This window comes from Petromyzon marinus, chromosome 6 (genome assembly GCF_048934315.1).
Source record: "Petromyzon marinus isolate PM22_M1 ecotype Great Lakes invasive population chromosome 6, UKy_Petmar_22M1.pri1.0, whole genome shotgun sequence".
Lineage (NCBI taxonomy): Eukaryota > Metazoa > Chordata > Hyperoartia > Petromyzontiformes > Petromyzontidae > Petromyzon > Petromyzon marinus.
The window spans coordinates 1,624,018-1,651,525 of record NC_133672.1 but is presented as its reverse complement, the minus strand read 5'-3'; the positions used below and the strand labels follow the sequence as shown (position 1 = coordinate 1,651,525).

General features: G+C 53.2%; 1 protein-coding gene across 4 annotated transcripts in view; it reads left to right on the top strand.

The window, feature by feature from the left end:
• Window positions 1–15,883: 15,883 nt before the first annotated feature.
• AFTPH (aftiphilin) overlaps window positions 15,884–27,508 on the top strand; it is a 33,725-nt gene continuing 22,100 nt past the window's right edge. For 3 of the 4 annotated variants that reach the window (XM_032948437.2, XM_032948435.2, XM_076063557.1), the window contains exons 1-3: window positions 15,884–16,002; window positions 19,453–21,565; window positions 25,376–25,512. In XM_032948437.2, coding sequence (XP_032804328.2) covers window positions 19,520–21,565; window positions 25,376–25,512 — 2,183 coding nt within the window. In that variant the 5' untranslated portion in view covers window positions 15,884–16,002; window positions 19,453–19,519. Of the gene's footprint in view, window positions 16,003–16,363; window positions 16,663–19,452; window positions 21,566–25,375; window positions 25,513–27,508 lie in introns of those variants that run through there. The other variant, XM_032948436.2, reaches the window with a different exon arrangement.

Genomic DNA, 27,508 nt, shown 5'->3' with positions numbered 1-27,508 from the left:
CCTGAACGGATCCTGGCCCTCCCCTAGGTCGACTCAACCGTTACATGAGCACGTGTTCCGAGGCGTAAATATCATCACTGGGGAGACAAAGGCGGCCGGACGTGGTGCGAGCCGCACCAGGTATCGTGCCAGTTACTGATGGAGGCCCCTGCAAGGCGTGGGGGTTGTGAGGCAGTCCCCCTCCAGTAACGAGGGAGGGCGGAGGAGGGACGCTCACAACAACGAGCAGAGCACCGGGCGGATAAAACGCAGCGAGGTGGCACAGTGGGTCGCGCGGGCGGCGTATCGTTCGTTCACGTGACTCGTGCGTGGCCACCCCCACTTTGAATGCCTCTGCTGTCCCCGCCCCCTATGAAAACAGACGCTGCTCTTCCCTGCAGATTCACTTCTGTTCGCCCCTTCTCTCTTATCCCGCTCTTGCCGTGTCTCTCTCATCATCATCAGCACCACCCTCTCATCCCCGACATCCACACGCGTATCCTTGACTCTCCCCCCCCCCCCTTCTCGTGGTGCGTCACGGCTCCAAGGTTAAACTCTCACGTCACCAGCTCTCCTCCCTCCTCCCTCTCTCCGCACGTTCCGCAGCGAGCATTCCTTCGTTTAAATTGAGCGGCGAACTTTCCCACCCTCCCACCACTCCCACTCTCCCTCCCATCCCACCCTCCCACGCACGCACTACTCCCAGTGGAGTGCACCGAGGCGTCAGTACGTGTACACGTGTACTCGAGTATTCGGGGAGAGTGATAGCTCGTTATTATTGTTACCACTCAGTGCCGGATTATCGTAGGAGCACAATTAGCTACACATGTAGTAGCTACACAAGTAGCTACACAAGTAGTAGCTACGTACATAAGTAGTAGCTACACAAGTAGCTACACAAGTAGTAGCTACATATGTAGCAGCTACACAAGTAGCTACACAAGTAGTAGCTACATATGTAGTAGCTACACAAGTAGTAGCTACATATGTAGTAGCTACACAAGTAGTAGCTACATATGTAGTAGCTACATATGTAGTAGCTACACAAGTAGTAGCTACATATGTAGTAGCTACATATGTAGTAGCTACATATGTAGTAGCTACACAAGTAGTAGCTACATATGTAGTATCACAAGTAGCTACATGATGCTACGGGCCCGCAGTTTCAAGGGCCCCGCGCTAGATGCTTTCAAGCTATCAATTCCGGTGTGATTCTGCACTTGCTCTATTACTATAGTACTATACTGCCTTCAACTTTTATGAACGACTGGGTGTTTGAGGTTTGCGATTTGTCGTATTATCTGGCTGTATAGCAAATGAAAACGACAGTGTTTTAATATTTATGTTTTATTATTTATGTAAGGCCCCTTTATAACAACATGTTACTGGCCCGGCACTAACTTCATCCGGGACTGTTACTACTGCGCTATGAACCCGGATAGCCGAGTTCGATTCCCGGCCCGGCTAACATCAGTGGCGAGTGATATCTGAACTGATCTCAGCCCTTCACCAATGCACACGGACCAGCGTGGTGAAGTATGGTCAAACAGCAGCCTCTCATGATCGATACGCCATCGGAAGCGACGGATTGATCAGCGTCTCTACACTTTAACCCTTCACGCACCATGCACACAGGGTGGCCCACAAGTCAGGACACACGGAGTTATAGTTATTTGAATAATTAAGAGGGGTTACGTCACTTATTTAAATGTTAAAATTGATGACAGGTGTAATCGTTGAATATTCGCGAACTAGGGGTTTGTTTCATACTCACAAACAAGAGCAACAAGCCTCTGAGTGGTGGTGACGTCATAATGGCAATTGTACCAGGCTCGGTGCACGTTGAGGCCGCTCGAAGGGTGGAATGATCGCTGCCGGCAGGATGGTCACGGGACAGACCCAGGTGCTTCGTGTCGACTGAGATGCCAAGCAAGATGCTCCTCACTGTGCCGACTTGATGCGTTTTAGCCGCCTACCACACCACTCGTAAACAAAGTCAAAGATCCCCCGTGTAGCCTGAACAGACTGTCGGGGGGGGCAAGTGCTGTTAGCGAGCACCTATGAAGGCCGGCACGGCACACGAGGGGGTGGGTGGCCAGCACCACGACCGGCCGCCTTTGTCTCCCGAGTGGCGATGTTTACACACCGCACCAGGTACTCATTTGAGGCTGAGTCGACCTTGGGGAGTCCCATAATCCGGTTCAAATAATCGTCACTGGTGTTGGTCGTGAGCGCGAATCGAACTCGGGTCGCGGGTTTATAGCGCAGAGCACTAACCACTACGCTACTGCTCCCCACCAGTACACTACACACACATACTCATCACACACTCATCACACACACCCTCTTCACACACACTCATCACACACACATTCATCACACACTCATCACACACACACTCATTACACACACTCATAATACACACACTGATCACACACACACACTCATCACACACACACACTCATCACACACACACACACTGATCACACACACACACTGATCACACACACACACACTCATCACACACGCACACTCATCACACACGCACCCACACAAACCCCCGCACGAGCCTCAGGCGATGTTGCTACTCCCAGACGAGAAGAGACAAAAACTTCACACGGGACGCCCAGGTATGAGAGACACGTCGAATGATCGCGGCGTGAGCGACACGCACACACACACAAAGGTCCCCCTAACAGCCTTAACAGACGATTGGGCCAAGTGCTGTTAGCGAATACCGATGAAGGCCGGCACGGCACACGGTGGGGTGGGTAGCCAGTAACACGCCCGGCCGCCTTTGTCTCCCTCGTGGCGATGCTGAAACAACACACAGTTTAAGGCTGAACCGGTCCTATATTCGTCACTGGTGTTAGCCGCGAGCGGGAATCGAACTCGGTTAATCGGTTTCGCGAACCGCTCCACTACCGCTCCCCACTACACAAAGACAAAGATCCCCCTTCTAGCCTCAAGAGACTGTTGGGGCAAGTGCTGTTAGCGAGCACCACTAATCACACACACACAGATACACTCCCCTACGTGCGGAAAGCGACTGATCTCTTCATCATCGCCGTCGTCGTAAACACGCGGCCATGGCGGGCGGGTGGCGCCTTCCCGCCCCCTCTCCGGGAGAGCCACGCCGAGTCGGAGGGCTCCTTGCCAGGAGGGTCCTGCCCGCTACATTGGGGAGGGGTTTTTGTTCAATTTTTTTTCAGAGATGTGCTCAGACAATGATTGACGAGTGTGTTTATTGTGGACGAGGGAGGAAAACGGATGGTTTTTCTTGCTCTTACCGCTGATGTACATACTTGCTGCTGCTGATGATGATGGTTCATAAAACTTGTTCAGGGCCATTGATTGAAACGTCGCCTATTATATCACGACATTATGTGGCATATATAGTGTTTTTTTATTTGAGGGCCACGGTGTTATTGACGAATCAGCGGAGTGCTGAGCAGCACCGCTAACGCCAGTTTGACATTGACCCTGTTCCCGATCACTCGTAGCTGATGCTGATGATGCTGATGATGATGTTCATGCTGATGCTGATGTTGATGATGTTCATGATGATGCTGATGATGCTGATGTTCATGCTGATGATGCTGATGCTGATGTTAATGATGCTCATGATGATGCTGATGATGCTGATGTTCATGATGATGCTGATGATGCTGCTGATGATGCTGATGTTTGTTCTTTTCGTTTCAGCACCGTCGTCGTTGACGATTATCTTCGCACTGCCATCACGATCATCATCATCACGCTTCACGCGATTGAAGAAGAGACAGCGAATCCCAGAGAACCAGTTCTTACCTGGTGACAGGAACACCACCAGCAGCTTGGTGTGTGGGCACTGTGGGGTACTATGGGTACTGTGGGTACTGTGGGGTACTGTGAGGCACTGTGAGGCACTGTGGGGTACTGTGGGGTACTGTGGGGTACTGTGGGTACTGTGGGGTACTGTGGGGTACTGTGGGTACTGTGGGGCACTGTGAGGTACTGTGGGTACTATGGGGTACTGTGGGTACTGTGGGGTACTGTGGGGTACTGTGGGTACTGTGGGGTACTGTGGGTACTGTGGGTACTGTGGGGTACTGTGGGGCACTGTGGGGTACTGTGGGTACTGTGGGTACTGTGGGGTACTGTGGGTACTGTGGGGTACTGTGGGTACTGTGGGTGCTGTGGGGTACTGTGGGTACTGTGGGATACTGTGGGGTACTGTGGGTACTGTGGAGTACTGTGGAGTACTGTGGAGTACTGTGGGTACTGTGGGGTACTGTGGGTACTGTGGGGTACTGTGGGTACTGTGGGGTACTGTGGGTGCTGTGGGGTACTGTGGGGTACTGTGCCTACTGTCTACCTTCGTATGGGAAGAACTTCCCTCTACACGCAATGAACTACTCTCCGTCTCAGTCCACCAGCTGATCAAGTTTCCACACCAAACGTTATGAAACACCCCGTCGCCAAGCCAGTAAACTCTGGGCCGGTTTCGACTTTAGATACCTCATCAGCATAATTCTACACCCAAACATCGCACACCTCCTGGCTTTGACATTCCTCCTCCTTCTCGAAGACGCCGGTGGCGGATCAGTCAGCCGCGTGAGAACATCACCAGCGGGCCGATGCGCGGCGATTGTGGCCACGTAACCAAAACCATTGACCATATAACAAACCCACAGTGATATAGAGATACGCGTAGCAGGTACGCGGAGACCCACAGATGTAAACAGAGATCCACGGAGGTGCACTCGCCGAGATACATACAGAGAGATGCATTGAAGACGAGCCACAGTTGGGCGATTGTGGCCATGCAACGCAGACTGTGAACCAAACAGTGAAGCTATTGTGGACGGTGCTCCTTCAACGGAGGAGGAGGATCAGCGAAACGACGCGAACTCTGTGTGTGTGTGTGTGCTGAAGCCCTTCCCTCTCGTCGTGGCCAGCAGCAGACCTCGACATTGCCCATCGAGCTCCTGAACATCGCTGCTGATGCTGCTGTTGCCCATCGTGGGCAAGAAAATTGCCACCAGAGGCGATCTTCGTGAACAAGAAATGCCTGGCGAATTTCCATTGCCGTTGGAGAAGAAGTGAAACTAGTCCCGAGAATTAAAACAACAACATCTGCAAACAAACAAGAATAACGCGATGCTGGGGAAATAAACTAAGTCAACAAAAGTTCGGCTTTGCCGGCGGGGGCCCATAAAGCAAATAAACAAAGAACCTCGTCAAGAACCCATCAGCGGCGTAGCGCGGATTGGGCATCGCGACCCCAGCGAAAGAGGCAGCGCCGTGCCACAAACCTCCACGTTGCTCGGTTCGACTCCCGTCCCTCCTCTCTCCCACAACATTATACATGACCGGGATAATTTCATCCGCCTCCTTCCCGTGTTTCTTTCTCGGAGTATTAAACGCATTTTTATTTTTTTACACATCGCATGAGCCACGCCACTTTCTGGGAGAGCGTAAATCAGCGTCCACGTTCACACAACTCGCCTCGTGGTACATGTCTTCCTCGCGGTTGACCACGTGACGCGGACAGCAGCACACGTGGAATGTGAAACTCCGTGAGACACAAAGACGACGACACGTGCACACAGCACTCGCAGGCTTTGTGCATTCGTGCAAAAACAAGCAAAACCCCCATCAGCAATTCCTGAAGAACTGCACTGTTGGTCCCATTGTGTGAGGTCAGCATCAAATTAAATTTGACCAAATGCGACCGACTGACGGACGGACGGGATTTCGTTCTCATTAGAACTCATCAGCACAGCAGAGCCACCCATGGTCGCTGCTGTAACGTCTGCCTCTGGGAGCCCACACATACAGAGGCCCCCGCATCCACACTATGGAGCCCATCCGTGACGACGACGTGTGCGCAAGCCTTCATCTAGCAGTGGATAGACAATGGTTGATGATGGTGATAATTAACTCGGCAGGATTCCAACCTCCCCATACGCCCGCAACTCAACTCCTGACACCTCGCCCCCTCCCCCACGTCACGCTGCCCCCAATCTCCCTCTCACTGCCTCCTCCTCCCCGTGTCGCGAGCCCCCCATGGGGGGGGGGGTCGCCACGGCTCCGTCATCTCTCGGGCGAGGGGGTCTCACGGAGCGGCGCGGCAGACACAGAATCTCGTTCACCCTCGCCACACGTTCCGCGCAATCACCGCCCCCGGGGCTGACGCCGTCAAATTCCCCCCCCCCGCCCCCATCCCTCCACCCGCGCAAAAATCTCTCAAAGGCTCGACGACTGAACGGGACTCGCGAGTCACGTGGGCTGCGACACCCCTCCCTGCCTCCCTCTCACCACCCCCACCCCTCCCTGCCTCCCTCTCACCACCCCCACCCCTCCCTGCCTCCCTCTCACCACCCCCACCCCTCCCTGCCTCCCTCTCACCACTCCCACCCCTCCCTCTCACCACCCCCACCCCTCTCTGCCTCCCTCTCACCACCCCCACCCCTCCCTGCCTCCCTCTCACCACCCCCACCCCTCCCTGCCTCCCTCTCACCACCCCCACCCCTCCCTGCCTCCCTCTCACCACCCCCACCCCTCCCTGCCTCCCTCTCACCACCCCTCCCTGCCTCCCTCTCACCACCCCCATCTCCCTTCACGCTCCCCTCCTCCACCAGCTCCCTTCTTCTTCCTGCCTCCCTCTACCTCCCCCCACCAACACCTCCCTTCTCCTTCCTCACCCCCCTCCACACCTTCCATTGCCCCCCTGTCCCCATCTCCCTTCTCCCTCCCCTCCTCCACCACCTCCCTTCTTCCTCAGCTCCCTCCCTTCTCGCTGCTTCTCCCCTCCCGTGCTCCTCCTGTGGCCGCTCACGCCGCCCCGACTCCCTAGGGGGGTGGCCGTGCGGGCGAGGTGGCTCAGGCCACAGGGACCGGAGTCGTGCCCAGGGTCCAATGAGAGAAGCGCCCCACCCCCCAGCCTGGCCGTGACAATTAAATCAGCACCGTGGACAGCGGCGCTCTCGCTATCGAATGAGCACCGGGGCAGCGCCCACTCGCCCGAGGAGCGATCCAGGCGGGGCGAGGCGCGCGCTGAGAATTAATCAGAGGCAGCGCGTAGAGGACAGGGACCTCTTCTACTTGTTACACTGCGCCGCCGCCACCAACACCGCACAGAATTCGCTTCTCGCTCGGGTAGAGAAAGAGAGGGAGGGAGGACGACCCAGAGGCCCCACGTGAAGGAACCACAGATGAGCGTGCGAGGCAGCAACGCGGTAAGACAGCCGGCGCTACTAACGATTGACCAAGCTCTGCGGTCCTCTGTATATCACGGTGCTATCGGCCAATCAATGAGTGTTCGTGCTAGTGGGAGGAAACCGGAGCACCTGGAGAAAAAAAACACGCGTGCGGGAGGGAAACACTCGATCCCCTACAGTCCGAAACAGGTGTTGCCGTACCGCCTTCTCTCGGTGAGCCAGGGTATACGGCTCCTCCTCGAGGCCCACCCACGGGGAGAAGGGAGCTTCACAACAACAGTGCGGCGGTGACCCACCAACCCTCGCCTGCTGCCTCCACAGCGCTGGGTCAGTCACAGGCAAGCAGCCCACGTGCAAGAGAAGCATTGCAAACCAGCAGCGGCACCGCCGCCGCTCGGCTGTGACTCGCGTGGCCGAGTCCCCCCCCCCACACCAACCACCCACACCACCCACACCACACCACCCACACCACACCACCCACACCACCCACCCACCCACACCACCCACCCCTCGCGCGAGTTCCCGCCGACAGCACGCGCCACGGTGCCCCCTGCCCGGGCGGAGTGCGCGCTGGCACGGGGCGCGAGGTTCTCGTCCCAACCCCGAGAACCACCACGCGAGCCCAGCTGGGGACGCGCCTGGGATGGGTGCCCCCAAGCCTGGAGAAGTCGTTGTTTTACAACCAATCAAAAAGAGACGTTCGAGTCACGAAGCGCGGCGTCACTGCGCTGATTGACCAATCGCCACTGATTTCGGTGACTTCGTTGTGACGTCACCGAAGGCCGTGTGTTTTCTCCTCTCTCTCTCTCTTCACCGACGAAGCTCTCAAACCCGTGGCGAATATCCCGCTCGCTCGCTATGAGGACAGGCGCCGTCCGTTCCTACAGCTTGCTCCGCAATTCCGTTCGGCCACGGGTGCTGTGCTCAGCCTGTCGGGGGTCATCGCTCCGAGCCACGCGTCTCTCTTGAACAATTATACAGAAGCCCTTTTCTCCAAATTGCGCTCTTGGCGTCAAACCGCGAGACGACAAATCCGTGGGGAACCGTCAAAGGGCAGCGTCCCGGAAGCGGGTGTCACAGAGCCACCTCAGTGACCTAAACTATAAACAATTCTTCTTGTTTAGCAGGTAAATCCCCACTGAGCTATGTAGTTGTTTTCAGAAGCGGGCTGGCTACCACAAATGATAGCTCGACGAAGCGACTTGTCATCATCACGTGGACATTTAAAGCAGCCAAATCCTCTAGACGCGTGATGTTGATTCTAAATGTGGAGGGGGAAACCCCGGAGGACCCGAAGAACAATCCACGCGACTACGGGGAGAGAAAGAGACAACACGCAAACTCCAAATATACAGCAGCAGCAGGCGTCAGGGTCGAGATCGAACCCACGACCTCCTGTATACCAAGCGAGGGAGTAAAACATCTCCTCGCCACCGTGGCGTCCGTGTTGTGTGGCTCCGCGTCGTCACCACATCCCGAATTTGGACATTGATAGCAGCTCCCCCCACCCTCCCACATGGATAGCAGCTCCCCCCTCCACATGGATAGCAGCTCCCCCCCACATGGATAGCAGCTCCCCCCCCCACATGGATAGCAGCTCCCCCCCCCACATGGATAGCAGCTCCGCCCCCCCCCACATGGATAGCAGCTCCCCCCCCCCCACATAGATAGCAGCTCCCCCCCCCCCCCTCCACATGGATAGCAGCTCCCCCCCCCTCCACATGGATAGCAGCTCCCCCCCCCACATGGATAGCAGCCCCCCCCCCCTCCACATGGATAGCAGCTCCCCCCCCCACATGGATAGCAGCTCCCCCCCCCCCACATGGATAGCAGCTCCCCCCCCCCACACATGGAAAGCAGCTCCGCCCCCCCCCCCCACATGGATAGCAGCTCCCCCCCCCCTCCACATGGATAGCAGCTCCCCCCCCCCCCACATGGATAGCAGCTCCGCCCCCCCCCCCCACATGGATAGCAGCTCCCCCCCCCCTCCACATGGATAGCAGCTCCGCCCCCCCCCCCCCCCACATGGATAGCAGCTCCCCCCCCCCACATGGATAGCAGCTCCCCCCCCCCACAGTGGGTGAGGCGATAAAGCCATGGAGACAGGAGGAGAGAGACATCGCGCTGGCTCCGAGGGCCTGGGGGCTCACGTGGAACGACGATAGCATCGGCGACACATTCCATCCCCGTATAAACTCTTTGCAGCACTGCAGGAGCGGGGCTGGCAGTAATAACGATCGGTTCACGATTACTGATGAGTCCCGGTGAAAGTGGAAACGAAACGGCTCCGTGGGTCTTGCCCTTAGCAGCAGGGCACAATGACAGATGCGGCTTCGTGTTGCTGATGATGAGACCCAGTGAAGGGAAGCCTGTGGCAATAACTGATAGGGCTACAACGTACTGATGAGACCCAGCGAGGCAGATAATGCCTTCACCGGATTTATGTTATTTATATTTGGCGTTTAGCCAAGATATTATACTCGTGTTTGTTTAAAAAGTTAGAATTTGCGGAATCAGCAATAATACATTAGTTGAATAAGCATAAAAAGCTGGATTTTGAAATGCAACCATTCCCTAAACTGTGGACAGAATAATGTTAAATAAATTAACCTTATCCGGAATGATATATATAGCAAAAATGTTAATCTCACATCCAGCTTCAATTACGCATTTGTGTAAATAATTACACACCTATCTTATGTAATTAAACCCGGCTCTCGGTATCTGACGAAGAGTTGACAGCACGTGATTTATCATCAACCTGCACTAAAAATACAGCAAACGTGTCTGTGTGTGCGTGTCTGTGTGTGCGTGTCCGTGTGTGCGTGTCCGTGTGTGCGTGTCCGTGTGTGTGTGCGTGTCCGTGTGTGTGTGCATGTCCGTGTGTGTGTGCGTGTCCGTGTGTGTGTGCGTGTCCGCGTGTGTGCGTGTCCGTGTGTGTGTGCGTGTCCGTGTGTGTGTGCGTTAGTGTAGCGGTTAGTGCGCTGCATTACAAACCCGACAACTCGAGTTCGATTCCCGCTCATGGCCAACACCGGTGACGATTATCTGAACCGGTGCTGGGCGTCCTCTCGGTCGACTCAGCCTCAAATGAGTACCTGGTGCGGTGTGTAAACATATTCACTGGAGAGACAAAAGCAGCCGGGCGTGGTGCTTACCAGACTGTCTCTATGTGTGCCGTGCCGGCCTTCATAGGTGCGTGCTAACAGCACTTGCCCCAACAGTATGTGCAGGCTATAGGGGTGATTTTGTCTCTATGTAGGCATGTCAGAAGTGGATATAGAAATTTCCCAAGACGGGCGGGTGGGGGCAGCAGGGGAGTCCCCAACTGTTAATGTTTTATAGAGAGCCCTACAACAATAACAGATATAACATGCAGTGTATTTTGTTGGTAAATATCATAAAACAAACCAATGGTCGGAGTCTCAAGGCGGATCCGCGACTGATGCGTGTGCATATCACTGTGCGTGTGCATGTCACTTTGCGTGAGAGACAAGGGGAGAGTGTGGCTGGTGGAGGAGGCGGGGAGAGCGGGGAGAGCGTGGCTGGTGGAGGAGACGGGGAGAGTGGAGCCGATGGAACGAGAGTGGCGGTGCGTGAGAGACGTACTAATAATGTCACTCGGGCAGTCGCGGTGACGCGAGGCTCCATCACCTGGACGCGGCGCCGTGATAGAGCAGCAGCAGCAGGAGCAGGATGATGATGATGAGGGGGAGGGGCGATCCCTGATAAAGGTCACGGCTGGAACGCGCGCATCCTCACCCCCAACTGTCGCCCGCACTGCGCGTGAGTGAGTGCGTGGGGAGCAGTGGGCGCAGTGGTTTTCGCGCTGCGCTATGAACCCGGTGACCCGACTTCGATTCTCACTCACGGCCAACATCGGTGACGAATATCTTAACCGGTCCTGGGTCTCTGCCATGACGACTCGGCCTTGAATGAATACCTGCTGTGCTGTGTTTAATGTCAGCACTGGGGATATAAAGGCGTCCGGGCGTCGTCATGGCCACCGACCCCGTCGTGTACCGTACCGGCCTTAATAGGTGCTCGCTAACATCACTTTCCCCAACAGTCCATTCAGTCGAAGAGTGGGCTCTGTGGAGTGTTCATGAAATTCACACTCCAATGTGTGATGAGGCTGTGGAGTCCTGTGCTGTCACAGCACACGTGCGGGACACCGCCAGCTAGCACGGTGAGTCGGTGATGTTGGTAAATCGCCGTCACTTTCTCCGAGTTAATGAACCCGCTGGCGTGAGCCGATTTGTTAGGCTGTGGCTCTTCCCGGCATCCCTTGGGGCGCATCGTCCTCTAATCCGCGCTCATGAATCGCCCAGGGATTCTCGAACAGGCCGCGTGGTTTGGACGCGCCACTTTATCAGAGAGAGGGGAGCACAACCCAAGAACCAAGCAGGTTGTGAGCCTGCTTGGACTCAGATAGTAACATCTGTGACCACCGAGGCTTGCCAGGTGTTGTAGGCTTGGGATAGCAAAAATGGAAATCTTGAGTCTCAACGCGCGGTGGGCGGGGTTTCTCCAACATTCAGGCGAAATCGAAGTCACGGAATGGTCCAAACGTTTCGATACAAGGCCCTGGTCCCCGACAAACAGAGCCTGAGTGAAGGGCATGGTGAGTAAGAAGACGGATACAAATCGTTATCCGCTAGAGTGGAGTGATTTCTCCCGCTTACAGCTTGAAACCCGCTGATTGTCAATCATCGAGAGTTGGTGACAATCAGACGCAGCGTCAATCAACTGCAGGGGGTGATGGTGGTGGTGTTGTGCTGGCAGTGCCGGGGGGCTGAGGGGTCACGCGGTGAGGATGCTGTCCGTGCCACGAAGCGCCGAGTGTCTCAGCAACCTTCCCCTAGTGGGTCCCCACGCGTGTCACGATACGGGTTATGCACGAATGGTTACTTGTACATTCCGTGTGCTGTGCTGCCTTTGTGTGTATTGTTTGTTTCGTTTGGACCGTCTGTACTGTTTACGTCTTGTTCTGTCTCGTCTGAAGTGTTTGTGTAATTATTTCCGTATCGTTTGTGCTGTCTCACTTGCTGTCAACACTAACCTAAAGGGAAGGATTTGCATGACATTTGTATAACAATAGACACACGCATTATTCGCAGAAGACACCTTTGAGGGTAATGATCGATTCTAAGCAATCAGTCGTGTAATGAATACACGAGAGAGCTGTCCAAGGTGCTGACCACACAACGGAGAACTGTCCACGGTACTAAATGCACAGCGTTGTCCATGGTTCTGCTGCTGTCTGTGGGGCCGAATGCAAGGGGGAGAGCTGTCCACGGTGCTAAACGCACATGGAAGAGCTCTCCACGGTCCTAGACGTTAATGTTGTGTCTCTTGCTGGCGAGATTATTCTTCATGAGAAGATTACGTTAATGATGCATCTAATATGCTAATGCTATTACCATTATGCTCATGATACACCTGCTAATACACAGCATCTGTGTATCTTGGGGATGCGGGATACCCACGATGCTTTTCACAAAGGCCAGCTGGCCATTGTGAGCCTGCACTTACCGCCCAGCTCATCAGCGGCATCACACAGATTGATCGCCCCGCTGGACAATTCCCATTAGCAGCGAGCGCGGTGGGGGGGGGGGGGTCTCGTGTCCAGACGGGCGCACGGGATGAGGCACGGCAAAGCGAATGTTTTTGTTCGACTCTCTCCCCATCCACACCGCTTCCTCCATCTCCCCTCGCCTCGTTATAATCATCGTGCGGATTTAATTCATTCCCGTAAAAAAAATATATCCCAGGAAGTGCGATCCTTGAGATGTGAGTTGTGAATCCGAGTTCGGGGTGGCTGGAAGGTTTGTATGTTTATATGTTGAGCTTCTTTCGCACCATACGTAACCAACCGTGCTAATGGGAGGTGGTTATCGGAGGAACAATGCTAGTTTAGATAGAGAAATACATAGAGTGAGATACACAGAAAGACATAGACAGAGAGAGACGACTCCGAGACAGAGACACACAAATAGAAACACAACGTTCAGCCACACACATCTGCAGGAAGAAAGACAGATATGTAGAAACACATACACACAGAGACACGTAAAGAGACACACACAAAGAGACACGTAAAGAGGGATATGCAAAGACAAGGAGACGCCCGGAAAAAATTGTGAGACACAAAGAGCGATATAGTGTGAGACACTGAGACAGACGGACAAAGAGAGGCGGACAAAGAGGGAGAGAGAGAGTAGCTGAGACATACGGGTGATCGAGAGTGTGGGGAGCGATGTGAGAGATGCGGAGAGGGAGTTATTTATCTCCAATTTGTAAATGGAGCGTTGGTCGTTGTGGGGGCAGGGAGCAGAGCAGGGAGGAAAGACGACGGGAGATGGATGGATAGGGAGAGAAAGGAATAGGAGAGGCACGGGTAGATGGATGAATGGGTGGGGATAATGAGAGAAGAGAGAGGAAGGAGAGATGGATGGGGATAGCGAGAGACGACACAATACGAGAGACTGGGAGAGATGGATTGATGGCGGGGAGAGAGAAGAGGTAAAGAGTGACGAGCGGATGGGGAGAGTGAGAGAGTATAGATGCAGGGAGATATGGATGGAAAGAGATGATAATAGAAGCGTGTAGTGATGACTGGGGAGTGTTACTCGAATGTTGTTTTACCCACTAGGATCATTGTGAACGCAAGTCCAGGCAGTGCGAGTGAATGCTGCCCGTGTCGGCAGTGCCTACACTCCTCGTCCGGGTGGTCACGCGTCAGTGTAGGCCACCGGTCCCAAACGCTGCTCCCGCAAACCACAGTGCCGTAAACGAGTGACACGGGGAAGGTTACCGCAGAGCTATGAGATAATTAATCAGTTTGTTTGGCCAGGAATGCCTCGCTGAGTCTCACGACTCGTTTTTAGGAGAGTACTGCCGTAGGGGGCCATGTTGCTAAGTGTGATCTCAATTGAGTAATTTGAGGGTTGATTTTTACATTGGAATGTTTGTTGGCCAATACCAGTAACATTGCATGGGTTGTTTTTAGCTATGGGAAGAAACTGGACAAGCCGGAGAAGCCACATGCAGAACAGGGGAGAACATATACACATATATAAACTCCACACAGAAAGGCGCCCTCGTCGGGAATCAAACCCTGGTGCATCGTGTTGTGATGCACAATTCACACGGAACGTCAACGAGAAAGTGCCCTGGTGAGGAGGAGGAAGAGAGCGTGATGTTGGGCGGTTACGTGGCCGGGCTGTAGCGCCTATGCTCAGAGGTTTGCAGTTCAAGTCCCCGGCCGCCCCGGTTAATACTGCAGGTGTACTAACAATAAAGTACTTCACACAGTTTACGTAACAGCCAACGCTGACAGTCATGGTGGTGATGGTGGTGGTGATAAAAATATCTTATGATGGTGGTGATAGTGATGATGACAGTGGTGATGATGGTGGTGATAGAAATAATTACGATGCTTTTAATATTGGTGACGATGGTGGTGGTGATGATGAGGTGCAGGTCGGGAAGCCTGGTTCAATCAAACGGTACTGTTTTACGTCACGTGTGATGTGTTTAGCAATCATCAGGCGCGTGGAACCACTTAATTTGTTACATCATGGGACCTCCTTTGCCAGTGTCAAAATATAAGAATAGGTTTTCCCCTTTTTTCTGGCAAAAAAAGGTGTTAAGATGTTAAAGCACCAAACTGAAACCTTCTTTGCAAAACCTTCCTTGCACAAGGTTTCAGTTTGGTGTTTTAACATCTTAACACCTGTTTTGTTGCCATAAAAAGGGGAAAACCTATTCTTACACTTAATTTGTGTAAGAATAGGGTCACCAGGGCATGGGGTACCTGGACCTCAGGGCGGATTCGCCTTCGTTTACTCAACGGGCATTTGGCTCCCGAATCGAGGGCCTTGACTCGTCAAAGGCTCGGAAGCTAAGCGGGGCTGGGACTGGTTCGTGCGCGGATGGGAGACTGGCTGGGATTAGCAGCGGGGTGTTGGCATATCCGCGGACGGTGGTCATGACCTGCGACGCGGCATTGAAGCTATGGATTATGGAACTTTGCTTGTTACCCACCCACACACCCCGGCCCAACATCGCAAGGCAGGGAAGGAGCCCTTTGACAGCCAAGTCTCGAGACTCCGTGGGGCTGTGGCTGCCAGAGCGACCCTGGCTGGATCGCGGGCCGATAGCGGCCCCTGCTGTGCCCGCCGGGGAAGATCCTCGATTTGACGACCCACCACCATCACCACCCTGTCACTGCGTAGAGAAGCCGTCCGCGTTGACTCAACACTCCGAGATGTCGCCCGGCACGCGCCCGGCCCCGACACTTCTCGCACGGACAGCGGCGGGGTCCGAGCGGCCTCCCCGTGGCCCTCGAGATGTGACACCGCGCGACCGCTCGTCAGTGGGGACGTTAGAGACGCAAGGCCACACGCGGGCGTGCTGCGCCACCGTGGGCTGGGCGAATTAAAGGGCGGTGGTGGGGGGGGGGGATTGGTGGTGGGGGGCGATTGGTGGGGTGGAGGAATGGTGGGGGTGGGCATTGGTGGGGGTGGCCATTGGTGGGGGGGGGGGCGTGCATTGGTGAGGGGGAGGGCATTGGTGGGTGGTGGGGAGAATTGTTTGGGGGGGGGGGGAGTTTGGGGGGCGTTGTCGGGGGCGGGGCCGGGGAGTGGTGACGTGGCCACTTCCGCCAGAAGCCGCGCGCCGGTGACGTCGCCGGGAGGGGGCGGGGGTGCACGCGCGCGGGGCATTGTGGGGGCGGCGCCGGAAGGAGCCGCGTCGCTGCTGAGGCTCCCGTCGAGATGGCTCCGGCAGCAGCAGCGGCGGCAGCGGTGCCGAGGTGAAGGGGGGCGAGCGCGCGGGGAGAGGAGCGCAGGGAAACGCGGGCGGGGGGGGGGGGCACGCGGCGGTAGCGGCGGGGCCCGCGGGAGGCGCGGAGTCGCGGAGGGGGGGGGGGCATTCCCCGCACCCCCCCCCAAGCGCTCCCCGCCCCCGCTATTGCATTTGGTAGCGCAAATCGGCGTGCGGCGCCGCGCGATTGGTCGGCGCGGGTCACGTGAGCCTGCGAGAGCCAATGGCGGCGCGCGGTCGCGGCTCTCGCGCGCGTCCAGTGCGGGGATTTTGTGGTCGCGGCGGCGGCGCCGCCTCCTGCCTGGCCCGGCCCGCGGCTCTCGACTCGGGGCCGGGAGCCGCGGGCCCTCTAAGCGTTGCCGCCGCCGCCGCACTCCCCCCGCGTGTTTACCCGGCACCGGGGCTGCCGAGTCGCGGGGCGAGAACGCGCGAGGTTTTATATTTTTTTACACCTCGTGTTGATATCCAGGTGAACTCTCGCCGCCCGCCCTGCTAACGTGGAAGTGCCGCAGCGTCGGCTGGCGGTTGGGCGCGCCAGGGGGCTGGAGCAGGGAGACACTTTGCGGGTTTCTCTCGCGTTCGTCGTCAGACTAAAAGTCTGACGAGCTTGGCGGGACACTTAATCTCCATTCCACATTCCCATGACGAGGTCACTCGCTGTATAATGAGCGCTGTTGGACTTGCCACAGTTTCTGCTGCTACCTTGTTATCGACCCCCCCAAGAGGTGATGTCGAGGATGATTGAAGGGGTAATAATAATATGTAGGCTGAGCTCATGTAAATTCAACTCGCAACCTTTAAATTGCTAAGTGGAGCGCGCGTGCAGGCCGAAAACGCGAGATTGAGCCTGGAGTCCAAACGTAAAACCAGAGTGGAAGTCGTTTAAGCGTCTCCTCAAATCCTCGTGTCCATTAGAGGTCACGTATCCTATGGTGTTTATCGACCCCGGAGAAGCGATGGGTTGTTTACTACATGTTGAACTTTCGCACCCTACGTAGCAAACCGTGCTAATCGGAGGTGCGAATGGCCATGGTGGTAATGGGATGATAATTTGACTCCCGTCTAGGATTTCAGCCCCCCCGAGGTTTGTATTATACTTTAGCCTTGGTAGGCGCTCACATCCGCATTTGACTGGGGTGGCCTTTACGGTTTAACCAGCAAATATCGGTTTTAGCTTTGAAAAATGGCAATTAGAAATAGAAACACTTAAGGTTCAAAATGTTTAAAATGATACAAAGAATCCCATCCATTTCACTTACCAGGTATGAAACTGTGGTTGCATTTCTAGTTCTATATTTAAAAAAAAATCCAAAATACATTTCCAAATGTTTATTTTCTTAAAAAAAAAAACCTTGTTGAACTACTCGAGATGAATGTTTATGAAGGTTGCAAGCTTTTGGTCTATATAAGGTACACTCCATAATAGAGGGGTTAGAGCTCGTGGATATTAATGTATTTTAAACCCGCCACCACCCGACACAGCCAATTGAGTAAGGTTTATTACGTAAACAGAACATACCAATTCGTCACTAGTACAGCACACCGGTGTGTTGGAGAGCAAATCCACAACATTTACAATCTGAGTACGACGTTTCGCCAGTAATTACAACCGGCATCATCAGGCGGATGGCCAGATTTTGTATACCAGATAAGGTATACTACTCGCAGGCCGGTTGAGACAAGTTAAGGAACCCACTGCTATACTGCGTTCTCAAGGCCAGCTAAGCGGATTTTGGCGTCTCACAAAATCTGCGTGATTCATGAAAACCCTTCGCCTCCAAAGCTCTGCGGTCACCGATGTGCAACACCACACCCAGGCCTAGAGAGTTAAACGTCTGATCTGACAACGTTTGTCAACGGTTTTATATTTCACCTGAAGATGGGCTGACAAGTGGCGATGGCTGTGAGTTCGAGAGTGGCCTGTCACGTGGCAGGACAGCTTCAACAGTTTCAATCATCACTGGCTCGGGACGTTCGTGTTGCACTCAATTATTGATCTTGGAGGCTTTGTGTACTGTGTGTGTCTCTTTTATGCTTGTGTGTGTGTGCGAGATCAGGTTGTGTGTGCCTCTATGTCTGCCTGCGTTGTGTGTTTTTGGTTTTATTTTCAACACAAGGTGTAGCTGTACATTTGTGAAAATGGCTCGTTCACCACTGTTGGTTATATGTTATCTTCACTTTTCATCAGTCTCATTTAAAGCATATCTATGAAAATACCAAACACGGAAAGAGCCTATGGGGGGCCATTTTAGGCAATCATTATTTTAGATTCTTTGGCTCTGTGGTGTTTTTTTTTATCACGAGAGCAGAGTTCATTTCTTTGCTTTAAATACAAACTCGTTAGAAACGTCCGTGAGTATGGATTTTCGCCAGGTCACGCCAGGTTTGTGCGTACCTCTGAGCCCCACGTCACATGTTTACCCTTTACACGTTCTAAACGCAGTGGATCCCATCAAGTGGTGTGTGCACGCCCTCATTGAAATTCCAGTGTCGCCAAGGAATTCGGAGCTTGTGAAAACAAGACGAATTTCTTTCTAAAACTTTTGACCCTTACTCTCAATATGCCAGCGGCGAGCACAATTCCTAGAGCCAAAAAGCCTCAACTAATGAGAAATGAGATTATCAAGCCGGGCAATCGCCATGGAGATATGTTGGCTGTTCAGTCAATGAAATTAGGATCACGTTTAATGCAGCACTGATAAGCAACAATGGCTAACTATGAGCCAAAATAGAAAATTCATTTATTACAATTTAAATGCATTTGTGAAGTTGCTTCCAACCAAGCATGATTAGCTTTTGAGTAATACATTGAACACGAACTTAAGGGATATAAAATAGATTTTCATAGGGAAAAAATATTCACTGGTGAAATTATCTAAAGTCATTAACCTTATTCCTAAATTAATATCAATATGATTTATAATAAAGGGCATTTCTTTTCATCGGCCTTCATGAAATAGTACTTTGTCAATTCACTGAGTCAGCAGTGTTTTTAAAAACTGTTACTGAATGCCCGATTTGAATGGTTTGGAAGAGTCCTCGAGTCGAATTTGTTTACCACCTGTTGCAGACACCGTTGCTGTGTTGTTCCAACGGGATTTAGAGGGGAGGGGTGATAATGAGCACTGTGCATTACAGCGCGGCTACCAGGATTAAATTCCAGCCTCCCCTTCATCCGCTAGAGCCTGAAATGAATACCCGGTGCAGCGGTTGTGTCACTAAACAACGCAGGAAGGCACGCAGGTGCAGTGCTCTCTCCTGCAATTGCTTAGCCGCACAACCACTGCTCGAAACACAATCGCCGTGCTTGTCTTCCCCGGGAGATAATCTAAAAGAGACGGTGCGGTAGCGGCGATGCCTTTAAGATGACTCGGCTGCGCTTTCACCGCCGTTGAGCGCACAGCGACACCCACGTTAATGTTTCTTCCTTTTCTTCCAGGCTCGGATGCTGCTGACGGACGAGCGAGCGATCGATCGAAAGAGTCTCGCCTCTCCGTGCCGCCACCATGGAGCCCGACGTCGCCCCCATGTACTCGTCCTCCCCTCCCCCGCTTGATGACGGTGCCATCTCCGACGAGGAGGATGACGACTTTGGCGACTTTGCCGACTTCACGGCCGTGGCGGCACACGAAGACGCCTTTCCTGACTTGGACGCCGGCGGGGGCGGCCCGCCGCTCCCGGAGTCCGAGCCTCCGCGCCGCCCCCCGGCGGGCGACTTCCCACCGTACGTGGCAAGCGGGCCGACGGGCGCGCGCGGCGGCGCTGCGTCCGACGTGCGGAACAACAACGACGGTGGCGTCGGCGGCGCGGTGTCTCGAGACGACGATGGGCCGGCGACGAGGCCGCAGGACAAGGCGAGGCAGAGGCTGGGCTCGGCCAAGCAGAGGCTCGCGGCGAGCCCCGACAGCTGCCACAGCAGCGACGCCAGCATGGAGATGGAAAGCGCCAGCAGCAGCGGCAGCAGCGCTTCGTCGTCAACGGAGCGAGCGGACGGCGGTAGCCGTGTGGCCTCGCGCGATCCGGGCCTGGTGAATGGTTTTGACGCGGGGCACCCTGCCAAGGGGACGGCGCCAAGCGAGGTGCACGAGCAGAGCTCCGACATCGCGACGACGATGGCCAGGAGGAGGAGAAGCGTGGAGCCCAGCCCGGCCTCCACGCCCTGCGCCAGCCCTTGCCCCAGCCAAGACAGTTTTGGTGACTTTGAGGAGCCAGGCGCCGAGCCTAGGCCCCACCCGGCCAGCGAAACGACTGCGGCGTCCTTAGACGGTTTTGGAGCGCCGGAGGCCAATGGCACGTGGGGATTGCCAGACCCGGCAGAATCACCACTGGGCTCCGGTCAATTTGCTGACTTCGTTGCCTTCGCCTCCCCCTCCCTGTCCACGCTACCGGACGGCGAGGAAGCGGCCCCTGGCGATGTCATCACTGAAAGTGAGCGCACAGCGAGAAGCACTGTCGGAAGCGGAGCGGAAGCGGACACACGGGAGACCGTGGACTCGGACGAGGGCGAGCCGCACGCCGCCACGTGCTCCGCCGATGTCGACGAACGCTTAGAGAGTCGGGCCGGTACTGCCGACACTCTCTCGGCCGTCGAAGACACGGAGTTTGCGGATTTCAGCAGCGCTGCCTTCATGGGTGGGGACGATGTCGTCGCCGCCGCCGTTGATGCCGAGAGAACTTGCCCGTCGGTGTCCGACGATGCGAGCTGCTCGCGTGTTGCGGCAGCCAGAGACAAAAGCCATCCTCCCTCGCACCTGGAACAACCCGGCGCCGATGACTCCTGGGCAGGCATCTGCGCCGATGAGGGTGCTCCGACGAGGACGCCGCCTCTCACCGCCCCAGCCAGTGACAATGGCGCCGATGGTGCGGCTCACTCCGCAGACTCGGAGCAAACGCCCGCGGAGCCCCGTAGCACACAGGAGCCGCCCACAAACCTTGAAGATGCCGATGATTTTGACGATTTTGACGTGGCCGTGACCGCCACTGCTGGTGCTGCTGCTGCCTCTACTGCCCCTACTATGCTCTCGGAAGAGCCGACGGGTGCCGGAGACGAGGAAGAGTTTGCCGATTTCTCGGCGCCAGCTCCGCAGCAGTTGAGCGCAGATGACGCCGAAGGGGAGGATGATTTTGGCAGCTTCAGAGAGGCGTCCGCGGCCAAGTCTCCCGCCTCCGAGGACGATTTTGGCGACTTTGGCGCCGCCGTCGGCGCTGTCGCAGATGGAGACGCGCAGGGCTCGCTCGCAGCCTCAGACTCGGCTGAGTTTGGAGACTTTGCGAGCGAGCAGGCGGCCGGGGCCGATGGTGGCTTGAAGGACGGCGATGGCTTCGCGGACTTCAGCCGTGCACGGAGTCCCCTGGGTAAGGAGGGTGAGGCACAGCAGCAAGACGAAGAGGAGGGTGGCTGGGCTGCGTTTGGGACGGCGCAGAGCAGCGATGAGTTTGGGGCGTTTGGAGAGGCGCCCAGCGCCAGTGGTGGCACGGATGGTTTTGAGTTTGGCCAGGGAGGAGCAGCAAGAGCCGGTCCAGCCGCTGCGGCTCCCGCGGGTGTCAGCACGGTGAGTGTTGGTGGCTGTGATTGGCATTTACGGTTTGTCGGGAGAACAGAACGAAGGAATATTTGTCTTAATTTTGCCGATTTCAAAGGTCTGGATCTATCTATGTAGGATATAATTTTTGTCACAAGTACACATGTGAAACTAGTAAGCAAATTACCTTTAGGCTTGAAAAGACTAAATTCCGACCCAACAGAAAGATAGTGGGGCACAATAAGTTGAAGAGTTTAGAGGTAGAGCGCTTTGTGTGGCAGAGCTGGCGAGAGAGCACGAGTCACACGGCGAGTGAAGCAAGCGCGGTGACGGACGGGCGGCGGAATAACGTAGGAGGCTCCGGAGGTGCGCCGACGATAGAAGCACCCGCGGGAGGCGACAGAACCACAGATGGGAGTGTTCACAGTTTGAAGTTTATTTTGTCTACCGGACCGCAAGAGAACAGGACAGTCTCATTAGCGAGAGTGAACCGGGGTCACTCCAACAAAGGAAAATAAATTGGAACAAAAGAACAAACAAAAGACCATAACATGAGCAATCAAAAACATTGCAAACATCAATCAATATTAAATCAAAGCTTATTGTCTGATTACTTTGCAGTGTAAATTTGTCTTCTTTGGTTCTTTCGGTAAAGTCACGTAGAATGAGAATAAAATAATAAATTGATAAAATAAAATAACACAATAATATTCTCACGACGTTTCGGCCACAACACAAGCGGCCTTCATCAGGTGAAGGGACGAGACTGTCTGGAGGACAGCGCTGGAGTGAAACGTCGTGAGAATATTATTGTGTTATTTTATTTTATCAATGTATTATTTTATTCTCATTCTACGTGACTTTACCGAAAGAACCAAAGAAGATGAATCCTTGCAGTCACAAAAGCTTTAAATCGAAGTGTAAATTTGCTCGGGTGGATTATCAGAACGATCTTGGCACATGACAAAACTAAGCCACGGAAACATTAAATAGATAGTGACATGTACGAGACGCATCAGAGGCAAACAGCTGTTAATTATGTTCTCGTAATACGACAATATGAACCCTACCCTATCGAAAGCTCTCACTCTTTAAGGACTGAATATATTTGTCCGGTACTAAATGGTTGGTGCTTTGGCTAGTTAATGTCACTCACAATCGAGTCCATATCCCTGCCTGTTAGGAGTTGTACTGGCTCATGGTCGTAAATTAATATTCTTGCCTCCTCCATTTGAGCAGGGGGGGTGGGTACCGTTTTGGTACAGCTTAGCTAAGGCTGGGTGACGTATACATTCAGTACGAGAAAATGATGCGTAAGCCATTTAGGAAGTTGAATTCTCATTGTGATCAAGTATCGTGTGACATTGATTTCTCACTATAATTATTCAGTTGGAAACAATATTTGTCAAATACTCCGAAAGTTGCAAATTCAGCGACTTTAATCGAATGACATTTGTAGCGCTACATGGTAGCCACCTTGGTTGAAGGGGTCTGATATTTTTTTACTTTTGGTTTATAAATCCTGACTGACCCAAAAACTGCCCTTCTCACAACTGACGGAATGTTTTTTTTCTCTTTTATATTCGGTAAAGGAGTTTAGTTGCCGCTGTCACAGCGGGGCCACTTGTGTCTCTCAAAACCCAGCAGCATCTTCACTAAGATGCGAGTGCCTTAGCGGGTCGTTAGCGTTCTGCAGAGTGAGCTCACTGTTATCATTCACACTTTTCAGCTACGAATTGCTTATTAATCCACTTCTCAGTCAGTAATCGTCGTAAATATCGACCATAAAGAGGTATTGACGGAGGTGTAAACTCAAATACAAACAACATTATTTCACTTCAACTTGAAACGTTCAAGTGTTTTTGGCTTGGAACCGCAGCGCTTGGCTGCATTGTTTGTAGCAATGGCCGAGGTCACTCATCTGTAACAGCATGTATTGTAACAAGCAGGATGTGGAGATGTGTTCTCGATAAAAATGTTAGAGGCAAAAACGAGAGAGAGGGAACACTGAACCCATCATGGGACCTCCTTTGCCAGTACCAAAATATAAGAATAGGTTCTTCCCCTTTTTTCTGGTGACAAAACTGAAACCTTTTTACAAGGAATCATGTCTGCATTAACCACAATACTTGTGGTCAGAATGCAAACAAAAAACATACTCTGATAATATATGCATTGTCTTTGAATCTGATTGGTCCACACCAGAGACAGCTTTCTTTTGAGCCTCGTTTCAACCGGTGTTAGACCAGAGGATGCCAAAAGGCGTTCTGACCACAAGCATTGTGGTTAATGCAGACATAATTCCTCGTAAAAAGGTTTCAGTTTTGTTGCCAGAAAAAAAGGGGAAAAACCTATTCTAACACTGAACCTGGCTGGCTTTTTTGGTGAGACAGATGAATTGATGAATTATTCAGGTGCCGATGTGATTGCCTTGCATGCTAATGGTTTGATGGGCTCGCATCGGAGCCGAGCGGCTGCCAGGAATGAATTTCTGCTCTGCGAATTTCATAGCATGGCACGGCGTGCACGGGAGCGTTGCAGGTGCGGGGTGGGCTGGGAGGGCAGAGTCCGGCGCTTCGGATAACGCATCATTAATTTATCCTCGCCTGCTCTGCTTACCACACAAAACACGACCGGCGTATAACGGCAGCCTCGATTCATACCACGAGAGGAAGAGAGGACAGACTTCGGGAGCAGCCGAGGAGAAAGAGACCTTCGGTCGTGTGGAGATCATGAGTCTCCCGCGAGGAGTAAAGCAGGCGGCAGTGTTTTGCCGGAGCACGACGGACAGCGAAGAAAACTTAGCGATGCTTTTTTGCGCACAAAACTGCTTTGCTTTCTTAAAATGGCCTGTCACATCCCACGGTAATCGCTGCAACTTTGCTGCGTTTGTTCACGATAAGGCTTCACGTTAATTATTGAGCAATTAGTCAATTGCGGCCAATGTCCCCAATGGTTACGACAGTAGCAGCGGAGGCTCTTCCCTGAGCGCGTGACCCAGGGAGCCCGGCAGGGGATCTAGGCAAGGACAGATGCCTGCTTGGCCTAGGAACAAGAACATGCATTTCAGAAAACCAAATAAGGTGAAAATATTAAATTAAGGTGAATTAAATATTTACCTTCATAAAGCACGTAATCTACTTTTCCTGTTCACCGTGTCCATGAGTAATAGCGGTTTCCTTGTCATTATTTAACCATTATTACTATCTTACCCAGGAAAGCCACACTTACTTGTGACTTTTGCAGGTGGCTCTTGCCAAGTTGTCGAAGAAGGAGGACGGCAACTTAACAATTGTGATTTGGAGTCCCCACACGGAGTTACATTTCTCAAGTTTTTTAAGCCCTACGTTTAACAGCACAGACAACTGCATTGCTTTAATGAACGTTATTTAATGACTATTTCACCGTTTAACTCCAGCTGATGAGATGTCAAAGTTTGGAGAAATGAAAGAGTTTAATCAGTAGATGGAAACTGACCTCACTACAATGCTTCATTGCCAAAAGTCTGATATTTTTAAAAATCTATTTGGCAGTTATTCCGCCAGAAATTAGTAGGTGAGACTTTTGCACCTGCATGTGTGTGGGACTCGACGTCTTGCACGCTACGTTGCGGTCCACACTTGCTCACCGGCGCTCGGTGCTGGCGAGTGTCTGCATCTGTCAGCAGAACAGGCTGATCCGTGCAGCTCACAGCCAGATATTTGCACAACATTTGGTGACTTTATTCATAAAATTCCCTGCAGACAAAATATATTATTCAAAATATGGTAAGCCGAAACGTATGTGCGTCGTCGCGTTTCTCACACGTGCGTGCGTGTCCGTGTCCCCGTGCCACTCCAGCCGTCCCTGCTGCAGCGCGTGTTCCAGGCGTGCTTCCCGTGCCCCTCGCTGGCGTGGGCCGAGGATGCTGTGGTGCCCCTCCGGGAGGTCATGGTGAGCGCCCCCCAGGGGGCCGAGGAGGAGGTTGCCCGCCACAGGTGAGAGGCACCGTGCTCTCGTAGTCACGTGCGTGCGCGTACACACATGTGCACGCACATACATGCTCATGCTCTCATGCACGCATGTACACGCACATGCTCTCATACACACACGTACACGCACGTGTGCTCACGCACTTGCTGTCATGCATGCACGCACATACACACGCACGTACACACGCACGTACACACACGTACACACACATACACACAGTGCTCTCATGCACCCATGCATGTGCGCACAAAGACAAAGATTCCCCTTGTAGCCTTTTAAAATACTTTTTGGGGAAAGTGCTATTCGCGAGCACCAATGAAGGCCGGTGCGGCACACGAGGGGGTGGGTGGCCAGCACCACGCCTGGCCGCCTTTATCTCCCTCGTGGCGACATTTACACATTGCACTTGCTGCTCATTTTAGGCTCAAGTTACATAGAGGAGGCACAGGACTGGTTCAGATTTTTCTCACTGGTGTTGGTGGCGGTGAGTGGGAATCAGATGTTGCGTCGCTGGGTTCGGTGCGCAGCATGCTAGTCGCTGCACTACCGCTCCCCATGCATGCACGCACACGTGTACATGCGTGCGCTCGGTCATCAGTCAACGTGCATAAAGGGGTTGCTGAGACCCCTCAATTCTACCACACGCTTGGCTCTGCTTAACGAGAGGACGCCCCAGATGCCGCACAAATAACCATGCGCTTTCTATTAGTTTGATTATTGTTCATGATTCTATGTCACCATTTAGGAATTGTTTGTATATATCGAATGTTCAGCAGTGATGTGGCCTGCCGGTTACACATGCGCCGCTTGTTGCATAGCTTCGTGGTTTGAATCTAGCGGCCTTCATGCACGTGTCTTAACATTAATTATACGCGCCGTCTGCTTCAGAGTGGACGTTGAAGATCCCGTGACGTATTTCGCAAGACTAGACCAAATTGGCCAAATCAATACATTTGCCTCCAAATTATTCGATTGGGTTCATGAATCGGAAGTTCCCCCCCCTGTTCACTACTGTCAGATCACAGAGCCGGGGCAGAACTCAGAGCCGGGGCAGAACGCAGAGCAGGGGCAATTGTTGGTGCCGGTTCCAGTTTGTCTATGGTTTCCTGCCCTAATGAGCGAGATGGACCGAATAGCCCCGCTGTCGTGAGTAACTTTTCTGATGTTCTGGTGCCTTGTTCGTTGAGTTAGCCCTTGCGCCCCATTTGTGTGCAATTGGCGTGTACTTCGAATAAATAAAGCTCAAGTGGATACGTACCTTGGACAGAGTTTACCCACACACCGGCCTTACAATCACCAGCCCTTACCCTCGCGTCTTTCGTCTTTCCCACCGTGTGAAAATGTTTAGTGGTGAGGTCACCTTTAAACACTTCATAAAGTGTTGAACTTTACGTTGTTTAACCAGGTGAATATTCACGAGGCAAGAATGTGTTTGATTTTCAAATTCGCCTGGGGGTGTTTGTCTATCCATCCATAATACAGGTTTTTTTAGTTAGATCGCAGAAATATAACTGTGTCGTTAAACCTGGCACCACCCAACACAGCCAATTAGTAAGGTTTCTCACATAGACAGAACATGCCAATTCGCTACTAGTACAGTACACCAGTGTTTTGAAGAGCAAATTCACAGCATTTACAATCTGAGTGTTTCGCCAGTAATTATAACTGGCATCAAGAGGTGGTAGCCAGATCTAACCCTAAAAAAACCTGTTTTATGGATGATTTTGGTCACAAAAGCCTACGTGTTAAACTAGTCTATCCATGTTAATGTTGTCAGTCTATCATCTAGAGAGGGGGGGGGTGATGATTGCAATGTATTATTCCAATCGAGTGGTTGGCGGGTTATTTTTAAATTCACCAAATTTGGATCCCGACGCTGCCACCCGATGGCCAACTCTTGCCAACGACACCGGAGGATCTCGAACGACACCGGGGGGGATCTCTAACGTCCCCTGTGAAGCAGACGGCGTGAATTTTAACCGTGAACCTCGCTACCGCTGC